At 42.5% G+C, this 15216-nt stretch overlaps 1 protein-coding gene across 1 annotated transcript in view; it reads left to right on the top strand.

Annotated features, from left to right (window-relative positions):
• Nucleotides 1-15216, top strand: part of LOC129832165 (ubiquitin-associated and SH3 domain-containing protein B-like) — a 38631-nt gene that overhangs the window by 7290 nt on the left and 16125 nt on the right. Inside the window, exons 2-3 of the mRNA XM_055896005.1 lie at nucleotides 14066-14119; nucleotides 14794-14980. Coding sequence (XP_055751980.1) covers nucleotides 14066-14119; nucleotides 14794-14980 — 241 coding nt within the window. The remainder of the gene's footprint in view (nucleotides 1-14065; nucleotides 14120-14793; nucleotides 14981-15216) is intronic.

Here is a 15216-nt window from a genome sequence, read left to right as displayed (position 1 = left end):
TTATGCCTTTAAAATGCTGTCTGGAAACTCAGGGCACCAGATAATGTAATCATTGTTCTCCAACATCACGCAACAGGACCAGTTAAAGAGGCTATACAGAACATTTCGACAGAAATATTGTCCTGAAATGACCTCAATTGGCCAGCAAGTGGCACACCTCCCCACACCCATGAGCAAAAATATATTATTTGATTAAAACTAAGAATTTGTGTGGTTTCATGAGATAAGAAATTGATTCATATTATATCATGAACCTCAGCCAAGATTGAAGCCAAAATTGAACGTAAACAATTAGCAAACAACTAAACCTCCATAGTGTATCTTTGCTCTGTCCAGACGCTCAGATACCAAATCATGTCGTCATTGTTGTCTCCAATATCACGCAGTAGGGTCAGTTAAGAAGACTCTTTTTCAAAACTCCGTGGGTGACCTGCACAAAGGCAGAAGTGTGCCAGTCTGCTCTCCTCAATACTACCTATTGTCTCTCCAGGCTGACGACTTTGACGAGGCCTGGCCACAGTTGCTGACATACCCGCAGGTGCCCGCCTTGGCATATTTTGGGACTGACAGCTGTGCTCCTTCTGTCCCCTCTGCTACTAGTACCGTCTCTGCCCCTCTCTCAGTCCCCGTGGCCTGCGAGGCAGCTGTTGTTTGCATTAAGGCATACGGGGCTCGTTCAGAGTGAGACTGACAGTGCTGCATCTGTTCAGTGATGCCATCAGCGACGGACCACTTGGAGCTTTGCAACAGACACATGGGAGACCAAGCACATTACAGTCCAGCCTTTTTGTCCCTTCCCCTCACACAGGCATGAGCAGTAGCAGAGCTAATCCTGCTTGGAAATGTGTGGATGCAATTTGGTCTGTTGGTAATTGCATTTTAGCTAGCCATCCTTTTTCCCCTTTTATGTATTTGACTGTGTGTGTGTGTTCTCGCTCTGTGTGTGTGTGTGTGTGTGTGTGTGTGTGTGTGTGTGTGTGTGTGTGTGTGTGTGTGTGTGTGTGTGTGTGTGTGTGTGTAAGTTGTGGCCGGGCCATATGTGTCTGTGCTACCTTTGCCAGAACTGCGACAGCCAATCCAAGAGCTAGTGTCCTTCCAGCCTCATGCTTCCAGCCTCATGCTTCCAGCCTCATGCTTCCAGCCTACTACAGCATCCATCCACTGACTGGAGTCACTATGTGAGGGAGCTCCAACTCCTTGCCAGTTCTCTGTAGATTGGGTCCAAATGATCAGAAATGAAATCACAATTGATGCACTTTTACTTACAAGCCAAATTTTATATGATGACGGCGCGTGCGTGAATGATGAAATGATTACATCAAAATGCATTTGCCCTCATACTGTGTGCCTATGCAATGATATTCTGATGCCCATATGTGAGGCAGCCTACGTTATCATTGTTATGTACACAGTACATGGCTACTCTATGTATGCTGGTAATATTGTTATGCATATTTCATGTTGAGCATACTGTATTCAGCTTTCACCTACTGCCCCACTAGCAATGTGAAAAAAAGGTGTGTACCAACCCAGAGTCAAAACAACTCACTGGAGAAACAGCAATGTGTTTTATAGCCTAAATAATGCCATTAGGCTTAGTTACAAAGATACCCTTGTTTTCTGTGACCGTAGAATAGGCACTGAACCAGAGGTGGTTTCTTGGCTCTGTAGTAGAGCTGTAATGACAAGGCAAGTGTGTTTGAGGCTTGGTTTGGCAAGCACAAGGTACTTACAGTTGTGGGGAATCTTTTACGGGCTGTGGCTGTGCACACTGTCTTTCTGAACTAGATGGTTCATTTCTGAACAGGATGGTTCCTTCCTTAACCAGCAGTCTCTTCATCTGATTTTGATCAAATAGGCTAGCATTTGAATGTATAACACATGCCATATGTACAGATGCGTTCCTATTTGTATACAGCAGTTCCCTTACTATGAAAATATGCGAGAGTATCTATTTTACACCATAACAGACAATAGAGACATGCAACAGCATTTTATTTAATACAATGTGTATTAGAGTGGTATTCTACTGTAGGCCTAGGTACTCAGGTGGACTATATTGTTTGTGGGGGAAGGAAAGCTGTGTCTAGTTTGTAAAAAACAGTTCACTGACTGTTTGATTCTATGTTCCCAGGCATACAGTATTAAATTAATATTGCTCATCATACCTGCATAATAAATGTGTTTTCCTTTACACTTGACTAATAATTTAAAAAGCAAAAACAGTTCAAGGTGCAAAAATGCACACGTTTCATGGTTCTGAATATTTCAGTACACTATTGTTTTTACACATTTATGTCAAATTGAGAAGGCAGAATTGTTGTGTTCCAATATTCATGTGAAGAAGTTCAACAGTAGCCACTTCTCAATGTTATATATTTGGAATATTACATAGTTAAGCACAATCTTTGTCTGGGTCAAATTGTTTGACCACCGTTGTGTGTACCCCTGTGATTTGTTTTGTGGAGACACAAATTGGCCCTGACTGCATTAGTAGATATAATGAGGCAAGAGAAACACTTTTGTGACTCGTTTGGCAGTTTATGGATGACAGCTTTGTGAAAACAAACTGTGGACAAGTAAAGGCCTCCCTCACAAATAATTAGAGCATAATTGTAGCATGGTAGATAATTGCAGTCAGTGTGGTAGAGCACAGTGGGGGAATTTTGTCTGAACAGTAAGTCCTTCATTTACCCCTCGAGTCTTCCTCTAGACATCAATGAAATGCATAATGAGAGGAGAACACAGCAGAGAATTAGTCGTCAGTAAAAGCCTCACTGATGTTGCTCAGGGAGCTCTGAATCCAGCGAGAGTCTGCATGTGAGTGAGGGATTACAATATTCTACATTGACACGAGGTTATTAATAATAATGTGTGTGTGTGTGTGTGTGTGTGTGTGTGTGTGTGTGTGTGTGTGTGTGTGTGTGTGTGTGTGTGTGTGTGTGTGTGTGCCTGCCTGCGTGCATGTAAGTAAGTTACAATGCCTTTTAAATTGGTTCAATTTATTTCAATTCATTAAATTGAGAACCTCTGACTTTCAATTCAAAACACATCTTCTTCACAGCTCCTGTGAGTAGATCAACAAAGACCCAGATCTCAAGTTATTATACTACTTCCTTGTGTTTCTGTTTGGCTGTCTGAGAGTAGAGGCAGGCAGACACATAGAGGCTGTAACAATGTACAGGAAAACATGAAAAAGATGATTGGTTCTATTAATGTTAGGAGGACGGAATTCTCCCCCCATCACAGCACAATGCAGGGGGAAACAAAGTCTCCCAGAACAAATACAACCTTCTGTGAATAGAACAAAGCAGTTGAGAGAGAGAGAGAGAGAGAGAGAGAGAGAGAGAGAGAGAGAGCTAGCTAGCTAGCTAGCTAGCTCGTGGTCAGTGGCTTAGCCTCAGTGTGACAAGGTCTCTGGCAGGTTTGTAAACAGGAACTGTCTGGATGCAGGGGCCAGAGCCATGGGATTTCCCCACAGAGCTGAGGTGGGAGGGGTGAGAGTGCGTCTGTCTGGGTGGTGGCATTTGGTGTTGAAATGGTGTGGGATGTCCTGGGGAGACATTTCCTGTGAATCGTTGATGGGTGGTGTGTGTGTGAATGAGTGGATGGGGATGATGAGCACAACTGTTGTCAGACAATGAGGTGGGGCCATTGAATATCCAAAATCGGCCACGTTTTCTAGCATACAGACAACTTTCTTTTGAGCCTTCCCATTGCTCCGATCATCCCCCACTGAGATAGCCAGAGTTATAAAGTGAAAGCACTTTTTCACACATTTTTATAATAGATTTCACTCGTCTGATACTGACAGGCTATAATAAATATTAACTTAGTTCCCCCATTTCCAGCAATACAGTTTTCTATTTTATAGTGCAGTAATGATCAGCGTGTCACCCTTTTGAAAACAGATAAGTGCCAGAGAGAGATAGATCAGAAATATCTCAGGCACTTTGTTTAAGGCTTGGCCATTCCATGCAGTGTCTGCATTTGTGGCTTTTTCCTTCCTTCCTGGTGAGTCATGTGTCATGTGACATCACACTGTCTGTCTGCTGCTCTGGTTGGCCAAGAGTAGACTGGGAGGAGAAGAAGCCAGGGGGAATAATCATAAACGCAGTAGCATTCTGAGCTGTAAATATTACATTGAAAGGCTTTAGTGCACATGGTAACTTTGGAATGAAACAAGGGCCCTGTTTGAATATTTAAGAAATACATCCTTCCCCTCCTCCTTTCGTTGACTTAGGCCATGATTCAATACGCGTTATAGAGCAGCACACTAGACAGCTGACAATCCACCTTTTAAAAGTAATTTCCTCGACGTTTGAGGAGATCGCATTCATGATAAACACTGGAAATATCGGCTCAAACATTACTTACCTTTTAAAAGGCGTATTGTCGGCTGTCTATTGTGCTGCCCGACTAAAACGCGCCCTGAGTTGAAACCCAGCCTTAATGCCCTATATTGCTATTGCTGTCTGAGCCTGGCCTGATCACCTTGACATTTCATTGTCTCCTTGTTCATCTTGTGGTCTGCACAACACCTTGTAGGTATCAATTGTTCCTTATGATTCAGTCTTTCAACACGTGGAAATAAAGTGACTAAGGTTCAGCTTAAGGGCTGACTAAACCCCTGGTTTCCTCAGCTTCGTAGTTCATTCTTTTTCAGAACCTTTGGACAATATTAGTCATTGTCTCCATGTGTACTTGTTTTTCTGCCTCATTATGTGGGCAGTCATACATTGTGTTTGTCAGAAGGAGTAATGTAATGTTCTCTGCAGTGCTGCATAAGGACATATTCGTTTTTTTGTACACCTCAAAAACACGCACAGCGTGCGCGCGCACACACAGACACACACATATACACTCGGTGTACTATACAATACATACCTACATGAGTGAGCTGATTGTGGGGGCGTCCTGCTTAGTGCCTTGTCTGTTCCTCTTCCTGTCTGGAGAAGCTCACAGGATCTCTCTGGTTGGTAAATCTCACTTTCATAACGTAGTGGGCGTTAAACAAAGCGAGTGGTTTTCTCACCTTCAAGAATGTATAGTTTGTGTGATACAATCATTTACAACCACTGAGTGTGATCTTAATAATATGCAATCCATGTAACACAAGGCGAAACAATCGACTGAAAAGTATTATATGGGTTGTATATTATGCTGCATTGTCAGTGGTATATCAATTGATTATGGAATGGTAGATTATCTATCTAGGCTGTAAGCATTTCACTATTAATAATGACTAACTGTTTTCCAAAGCACATGCACTGTTTATTGTATTGCAGGGTACTGTAGGGGGAACAATCGATACAGTTATATATCGAGATATTATTGTTGATGATATATCGTATTTTATCGTTTTGACAATATTATTTTGCCGCTGGTGTGCTGTACCTGCACCAAACTCCAGTATTTTTCCTTCATAGCTTGTTTCCCATCTTCTTTTTAAAAAAGGAGCCAATTTTTTTCAGCACTTTGATTTCCATGACTGATCAAAACTTGTTTTCTCATGGCTCTCTCTTGTCCCTCTGCAGGAGACACACGATGAGCAATATGTTTGGAACATCAAATCGCAATAAAATCACAGTATTTCATTGTAATACACATAGATACGTGAGAATCGCTATACATATCGTATCGGGAGGTCCGTGGCAATTCCCAGCACTAGTACTATGTGTGGGTTTCCATGGGTATAGAAATACACTAGAACAGATCATGAAGCATGGACTGAGAGAAGCTGACTTCCCATGTCGCTCAATACACTGTAGTAGAGGATGTATTTCAACGTTATTTGAACAGTTATTATTGCACTACTCTCGGCACCCACAACCAAGCCACTAGATGTTAAGGCTGTCACGAGAGATTGTTATATACAGTGCATTCGAAACATATTCAGACCCCTTGACTTTTCCCACATTTTGTTACATTACAGCCTTATTCAAAAATGTATTAAATTGTTGTTGTTTTACTCATCAATCTACACACAATACCCCATAATGACAAGGCAAATACAGGTTTTGCGATTTTTTTGTAAAAAAAATCATGAAATATCTAATTTACAAAAGTTTTCAGACAATTTACTCAGTACTTTGTTGAAGCACTTTTGGCCGCGATTACAGCCTCGAGTCTACATTGGTATGACGCTCCACGTTTGTCACTCCTGTATTTGGGGAATTTCTCCCATTCTTCTCTGCAGATCCTCTCAAGCTCTGTCAAGTTGGATGGGGAGCATTGCTGCACAGCTATTTTCAGGTCTCTCCAGAGATGTTCGATCAGATTCAAGTCTGGGCTCTGGCTGGGACACTCAAGGACATTCAGAGACTTTTCCCGAAGCCACTCCTGTGTTGTCTTGGCTGTGTGCTTAGGGTTGTTGTCCTGTTGGAAGGTGAACCTTTGCCCAAGTCTGAGGTCTGAGCCCTCTGGAGCAGGATCTTGCTGTACTTTGCTCTGTTCATCTTTCCCTTGATCCTGGCTAGTCTCTATGTCCCTGCCGCTGAAAAACATCCCCACAGCATGATGCTGCCACCACCATGATTCACCATAAGGATGGTGCCAGGTTTTGTCCAGACCTGACGCTTCGCATTCAGGCCAAAGAGTTCAATCTTGGTTTCATCAGAACAGAGAACCTTGTTTCTCATGGTCTGATAATCCTTTAGGTGCCTTTTGGCAAACTCCAAGCGGGCTGTCGTGCCTTTCACTGAGAAGTGGCTTCCGTCTGGTCGGTCTACCATAAAGGCCTGATTGGTGGAGTGCTGCAGAGATGATTGTCCTTCTGGAAGGGTTTCCCATCTCCACAGAGGAACTCTGGAGCTCTGTCAAAGTGACCATTGTCAGGGAGGTGACCAAGAACCCAAAGGCCATTCTCCCCAAATGCTCAGTTTGGCCAGGCAGCCAGCTCTAGGAAGAGTCTTGGTGGTTCCGAACTTCTTCCATTTAAGAATGATGGAGGCCACTGTGTTCTTGGGGAACTTCAATGCTGCAGAAATTTTTGGGACTCTTCCACAGATCTGTGCCTCGACACAATCCTGTCTCGGAGCTCTACAGGCAATTCCTTCGACCTCATGGCTTGGTTTTTGCTATGACATGCACTGTCAAATGTGGGACCTTATATAGACTAGGTGCCTTACCAAATCATGTCCAATCAATTGGATTTACCCCATTTGGACTCCAATAAAGTTGTAGAAACATCTCAAGGATGATCAATGGAAACAGGATGCACCTGAGCTCAATTTCAAGCCTCATAGCAAAGGGTCTGAATACTTATGTAAATAAGGTATTTACATTAGAATTTTTTTAATAGTTTGCAAAAATTTGTCATGGGGGTATTGTGTGTAGATTGATGAGGAACAGAATTATTGTATCAATTTTAGAATAAGGCTGTAATGTAACAAAATGGGGAAGAAGAGAAGGGGTCTGAATACTTTACGAAGGCACTGTATGATATGAAGAGACTCCTAGAGAGTGGTACCTTGGGGTATGGTGAGAAGGCTCTCACGGACGGTCTTCTACGTTGATTTCCCCCATACTTTGATCAGTTGCAGACAACATAGTGTGTTTTGAAATGTATATATTTATTTTATTATTCCTAGAGAGATTGGACCAAAAAATTGATTAGCTTGCAAAACAGAATGTTGTACAGCATCTGTACTTCATCCGTTCTGGAAAAAAACGGATCCCACTGGATCCAAGCCTCTCGGTTCCCTTGAACCCAAACTCACAGAGCAAAATGTAGTTGATTACAAGTGCACATGAACCTGTGGGATGGTTGATATCATGTTGTTGTAGGACAAATGTGATAGGTTGGGAAACTGAGAGCAAGACATGGGTGTGTGGGGATAATAGTGTAAATGAATACCTCACGTTGAAGCTCTTCCATGCTACAAACAAACAACAGTCTAATAACTCTTCAAATATAATTCAAATTCAGTCATAATGATATTCATTTGAAATCCATTTCTAAATTGATCCCAGCCCTGGTAAAACTACTTTACTGCTCAATCAAAAGTCTATTCTGGGAACTTCATTTATTGTAATAGCCCTAGGGGAAAATAAAGTTTAATTGAATTCAAATTAATTCAGGGAGCAGAAAAAACAGAAGTTAGGATCAGTTAAGAGTCAGTTTCTTACACCATGTTCATACTTGATGTAGTTCTCATCCTACTGTGGGGGATGACCACAGCACAGCCCTGCTGGCTTTCAGTGTCTCTGTCAACTTCGCCTATGATGTGTTCACATGTGGCCGGGATCTAGCAGTCACGTTGATTCTCTCTTCATTCCAGCCGTTCCCGTTGATTGCCAGGCGTATGATCTTCACCTTTAAACACCAGTGACCACGGCTTATTTTACACCTCGTTCAGATCTGAGAAAGACCGACCACATTGTCCTCAGCTGATGTACTTCTGAGGCTTTTCCTGTCAGAAGCATATGAAGTGTGGATGGGGAAGCACTGCGATACTCTTGGGGGTTTCATTTCAGCGCAGCCCATAGACAGCCTGACAGGCTCTCGCTACCTGTTTCAGGAGGTTGGACTGAGGCCTGTGCGGTTCACAGGGGATCTCATGAACAGAGAGCAAGCCACAAGTCAAAAGCAGATGGCTGTTTTTTCCACTGCGGTCTGAACTATTCTGAGCTGAATGTAGCTGAACTCATACAACTGTGGCTTTTGTATGTATGATTGTGTTATGCACCTAACATATTCAGTTAGAGTGATGAGATCGCTACACCTCTCTGATGCACACTTGGTACATAGGCCACATTTAGCTTCCACTCTGGGACAGGGCTTGTCATATACACAGATGTAGCAGAGGTGGTGTGGAAACACACGCACTTTAGGTTTATTAAGGAGTAACTGCTCCTTAGACCTGAAGAAGAGAGATACAACAACAGAAAAAGAGATACAACAACAGAGACAAAGCAACAAAAAAAACAGCACTCACTTACACATACCTGCGCATATACAGTGGGGAGACAAAAATCCAGAAAATCACATTGTATGATTTTTAAGTAATTAATTTGCATTTTATTGCATGACATAAGTATTTGATCACCTACCAACCAGTAAGAATTCCGGCTCTCACAGACCTGTTAGTTTTTCTTTAAGAAGAAGCCCTCCTGTTCTCCACTCATTACCTGTATTAACTGCACCTGTTTGAACTTGTTACCTGTATAAAAGACACCTGTCCACACACTCAATCAAACAGACTCCAACCTCTCCACAATGGCCAAGACCAGAGAGCTGTATAAGGACATCAGGGATAAAATTGTAGACCTGCACAAGGCTGGGATGGGCTACAGGATAATAGGCAAGCAGCTTGGTGAGAAGGCAACAACTGTTGGCGCAATTATTAGAAAATGGAAGAAGTTCAAGATGACGGTCAATCACCCTCAGTCTGGGGCTCCATGCAAGATCTCACCTCGTGGGGCATCAATGATCATGAGGAAGGTGAGGGATCAGCCCAGAACTACACGGCAGGACCTAATCAATGACCTGAAGAGAGCTGGGACCACAGTCTCAAAGAAAACCATTAGTAACACACTACGCCATCATGGATTAAAATCCTGCAGCGCACGCAAGGTCCCCCTGCTCAAGCCAGCGCATGTCCAGGCCCGTCTGAAGTTGGTCAATGACCATCTGGATGATCCAGAGGAGGAATGGGAGAAGGTCATGTGGTCTGATGAGACAAAAATAGAGCTTTTTGGTCTAAACTCCACTCGCCGTGTTTGGAGGAAGAAGAAGGATGAGTACAACCCCAAGAACACCATCCCAACCATGAAGCATGGAGGTGGAAACATCATTCTTTGGGGATGCTTTTCTGCAAAGGGGACAAGACGACTGCACCGTATTGAGGGGAGGATGGATGGGGCCATGTATCGCGAGATCTTGGCCAACAACCTCCTTCCCTCAGTAAGAGCATTGAAGATGGGTTGTGGCTGGGTCTTTCAGCATGACAACGACCCGAAACACACAGCCAGGGCAACTAAGGAGTGGCTCCGTAAGAAGCATCTCAAGGTCCTGGAGTGGCCTAGCCAGTCTTCAGACCTGAACCCAATAGAAAATCTTTGGAGAGAGCTGAAAGTCCATATTGCCCAGCGACAGCCCCGAAACCTGAAGGATCTGGAGAAGGTCTGTATGGAGGAGTGGGCCAAAATCCCTGCTGCAGTGTGTGCAAACCTGGTCAAGAACTACAGGAAATGTATGATCTCTGTAATTGCAAACAAAGGTTTCTGTACCAAATATTAAGTTCTGCTTTTCTGATGTATCAAATACTTATGTATTAAAATACTTATGTAATAAAATGCAAATTAATTACTTAAAAATCATACAATGTGATTTTCTGGATTTTTGTTTTAGATTCCGTCTCTCACAGTTGAAGTGTACCTATGATAAAGATTACAGACCTCTACATGCTTTGTAAGTAGGAAAACCTGCAAAATCGGCAGTGTATCAAATACTTGTTCTCCCCACTGTATATATACATATACATACACACACACACACACACACCCATACATACGTACACCATTTTCCTCTCCCCTCTTCTCTCACCCATCCCCATCATTGCGTCTCTCAATACATACATTTTAAACAAACTTACAAACAGAAATTAAACAAAAAAGCTCAGTTTAAACTAAGAAGTTAGGTTCCACACATGGAACGTACAGTGTAATTCTGAAATACATAGATCACCACCATTCTAAGAGAATCTTTGCAGCATAATAGCTGATACCTCAGGTTCTAGGTAATTTAGATAGGGTTCCCATACTTTGTAGAACTGATCTGTTTTAGAATGCAATGTACATGTCAGATATTCCAGAGGTACCCATTCAAATAGTATCTTATGTCAATCTTTAATAGAAGGAACCTTATCACTAATCCACTGTAAAAGGATGTTTTTCCTCGCTGCAAAGGTAAGGATGTTGTAAAGCCTCCTCTTACTCACAGAAGTAACATGCCTACTAGGGAGACCCAACAGTAAAGAAACTGGGTCCAATTCTAGATCAACCCCTAGGATCTTTTAAATTTCTTGCAGAACACCAGACCAGTATCTTTGTATTTTGGTACATGACCATAAACAATGTGTTAGGGTGCCTGTATCAGTTTTGCATTTAAGACACTGAGGAGAAGAGGAAGAGGGGCTAAAAGCATGTCTGCGATTTGGGGATATATGCAATCTGTGTATTATTCTTAATTGGATTGCTCTAGTACGATTACATATAGATATTGTTTTTGCATATCTCCAAATGTCCTCCCACATCTCTTCGTCAATAGTAACAGACAATTCTTTCTCCCACACTTGTTTCACCCTCTGTGTGTCGACAGCAGAAAAGGACCTTAAAGCATCATAAAACAGACTTACAGACATTTTCCTTTGTGGGAAAAAAATCATTCTTTCAATGACAGACATATCAGGGTTACCAATTAAGGTGGTGCGCTTCACAATATAATGTCTTACTTGTAGGAAGCGGAAAAAGTCCTGCTTTGGGAGTTGATATTTCTCCACCATCTGCTCAAATGACAATAAAAAATAAGTAAATAAGTAATTTAGTCTGCAAATGCCCTTATTAAGCCAAAAGTTAAAGCCAGCATCCAGCAACCCTGGACCAAAATCTGGGTTGTTAAGAATTAGGGTAGGAGGATGACATTTGAAGCTGTCTGTTTGAGATTCAAGTTTGAGGTGTTTAAAAATTATATATTTATTTGTTTATTTATTTATGCTTTGGCCACAAATACAAGTACAGGATGAGTCAACAAAATGATTGGTGTAAGAGTTAACAGAATAACAGGGATTTCCCCTGGACAGTTACTTTAAAGACGTACAAGTAGTGAACTATCCCAATAATTCTGTTGATAGGCAAGATGAATATAACAATGGCAGATATTGAGGATGAAGAGAAGGAGGAACGAGCGATCAGGGACTGTGTGGGATCCTCAGCGGAAGCACGGAGCTGTGGTTATTGACTCAAGTTTCTGTTTGCAGATTACATCTGAACAATCTCCCTTTTCAGCTGTGATGTCGTTCTTCCAGATGACCTGGCACTTGGGGGTTCCCTAGGGGCTTCTGCTGGGGAGTGTGATGCAGGAGAGGAAGGCAACACTTCTCTGGGACACTCTACCTCTGTTGCGTGGAGTATGATGAAATATTGAAGAGACACATGCACACATTGAGTTTGTTGTTCCTATGTATTTGCTCTCCCATACCCTTTTGACACTATTGCGTCGACCTGTGTGCGGGTACAGAAGTGAGCTGAACTGGAGCAATATTGTATTTGGTCCCAGACCACTTTGAAGTGTAGTCATGCCCTGTCCAAACCAGACCTAGATCAGAGCCCTGAGACGCTCTGCATCCCTCCCGTTAGTCAGAAATGTACATAAACATTTACATTGGAGAGGGTCTCTGCACCACCTGGTCTCACTACTAGTGTCCGGCAGGTCTCGGTACTAGGTCCACTCTTGTTCTCCACCACTGCGGGTGCCATGGAGATTATAGTCCCCAGAGTGGAAAATCGCATTAGCAATTTCCACGTTTTTTTCCCCCTTCCCTTGAGTAGTCTCTAATTAGATTCTGAGGGCCTAATAAGAATAATTCAGCATGCTCCCTCCACTGCTTGTTAACCAGGCCTCCAGGTGTTGCCGGATTTAGGAAGCTGTCTCACAACGCAGTAGTAGAGGTAGTCATTTCGTCACATACTGTGCAGTCTGCCATTTTGGAGAGTGACTGAGGATGTGTGTCTATTTTCATCGATGAATTGATTTTGACATTTGAAATGGCTAAGTGGAAATGATGTGAGGTGGGTTGTTTATTTCACACCTCTGTGTTTAAGTCACACTCATACAATATTGAGTAATCTCCTCCACCCTTTCCTCTGGAGTGTCTTATTAAAACTGTATGATTAGCTTAGCATAACTGTCCACTATATCAGACTGAGCTGTTTAGTCCGTCATTGTAAATAATAATTTGTTCTTAACTAACTTACCTAGTTAAATAAAATAAATATATATTAATAAAGGCTGTGCCACTCCTGCTAAACCATACTCCCCATGACTAAAGATACGGGACTGTTTTGAGTCCACTGACTGGGCGGCCCTGACGGACAGCGCCGATGACCTGGGAGAGGCAGCGGATACCGTCTCTGATCTGTTTCTGTGAGGATCTCGTTAAAAAAGAAAGGCAGCATCTTCCCCAGTAACAAACCGTAACTCAGGACTTAAAAGAGCTTCTCAACCCGACAAAGTGAGTGTTTAAATCAGGTGGCAGTAACAAGGACAGGACAAATATTCAGAGGCAACTCAAAAGCAAAATGAAAGAGTGCAAGGCAGCATACAAAGACAAATTAGAAAACCTTTTCAAGGACAAGGACAGTATGAAAGCCTGGGAAGGGCTACAAACCATCACAGGCTACAAACCAAAGAGACATTGTATGACCGTTGAAAATGACCTTGCTTTTGCAAATGCGCAGACCAGCTCACATTACCGTTCCAGAAGCTGTTCTAGCTGTCACTGAACAGTGGGATAATTCCAGACTCATGGAAGAAGTCACTGATTTTCCCAATACCTAAAAACAACAGGCCAAACCAATTGGCATCGCGCGCCTCCAGGGGTGTTGATGATGCGTTACTGGACATGCTGAACCATATCTACCAACATTTAGAAGAATGCATTTAGTGAACTCTACCTCAGTATTGCTTTTTACCACTGTGTGAATTTGTGCCTCATCCAAATGGCGTCCTTTTCCCTATATTGTGCACTACTTTCGATGGGGTCCAATAGGCAATAGGGTGCCATTTGGGATGTAACCTTTGTCACTTATCTGAGACAAATAGGGAACAGAGATGGTGAACTCTGACTTTGTGCCTCTCAGTATGGCTATAAAGAGAAGTGAGATTCAATGCACATACGTAGGCTATATATGCCTTTACCATACAACATCTCTTAAATACTAGTTTAGTAACAACGTCACAATATACCATAAGTGCATGCAAGTAAGGAAACTGCATACAAGCAATGGAAATAAAACCTTCAAAGGGAAGCATTGTAGCCATCACTGTTCTCTGTCTTTGCAGATTGAAGGCACTAGTATCAACAGGAGGCAGGAGTGTACAGGCAGCATGTGACTGGTGAGTTCTAACACACACATGCATACACTCCCAGAGATGACCCATGTTGAACTGTGATAATGTTATGGCAAGTGTGATGCTGCCCTCTGCTGTACTGCGTATGTGTGTACTCTTACTATTTAGCCAGGTGTGAATGACTCTACTTCTTTCAAGGCTCACTGCAGTCAAAAACTAGATATTCTAGTGTTTTATATATATTTCCACACTATGAGGTTGAAATAATACTGTGAAATTGTGGAAGTTATGATAATGCACTTTTAGTGTACGAGCTGTTTGAAAAGATTGCCTGAAATGTCTGCTTGTTTTGGTAGGATGGAGTTTTGGCCTGCCTGGTGACATCACCAGGTGGTAAATTAGTTAATAGACCAATAAGAAAGAGAGTTCCAAACCTCTCTGCCAATAAAGGAAGTTTTTCAGTTTCCCCCTACCTACTCAGACCACTCCCAGACAGTCCTAGCTAAATTCTTGCTTGGCTCTTTCCTAAGAAGCTATTTCTTGCTTTATTTTTGACAATTTTAATTGAAAACAATCACAGTAAGGTATTTAATTGTTACCCAGAAATGATTTGATATTGAGATAAAAACAGCTACATTAGAGCCCCCCCACCCCCACACATCTTCTACCTCAGTCATTGTTAAGCCTCCTCCTCCTCCTCTTCTCCTGCTCTTCATCAGGCTGTTCTCCCATGTTGATGACCCCTTCCTGGATGACCCGTTGCCCAGAGAGTACGTCCTGTACCTGCGCCCTAGCGGACCCCTGCAGAATCAGCTCCATCACTTCTGGCAGCAGTCCCGCATCACCTGCGGAAAGAACAAGGCCCACAACATCTTCCCCCACATCACACTCTGCCAGTTCTTCATGGTGAGCCTAGGGGGAAATGACACGCCTCACGCTCATACATCAACACATGGATGCTCCTCTAATTCAGCTCACCATGAAGTATTATGATTATGTTACTTAACATTGACGTATGGCTCTTTATTTTAACATTTTAATTGAACCTACACTCACAAAGGTGTTCTTTGGCTGTCCCAATAGGAGAACCCTTTAAAAAATGCTTTTTGGTTCCAGGTAGAACCCTCTGTTAAAAGGGTTCT

This window comes from Salvelinus fontinalis, chromosome 33 (genome assembly GCF_029448725.1).
Source record: "Salvelinus fontinalis isolate EN_2023a chromosome 33, ASM2944872v1, whole genome shotgun sequence".
Classification (NCBI taxonomy): Eukaryota; Metazoa; Chordata; class Actinopteri; order Salmoniformes; family Salmonidae; genus Salvelinus; species Salvelinus fontinalis.
Note: the sequence above shows the minus strand (reverse complement) of the source record. Positions and strands in the feature narration are given on the sequence as shown.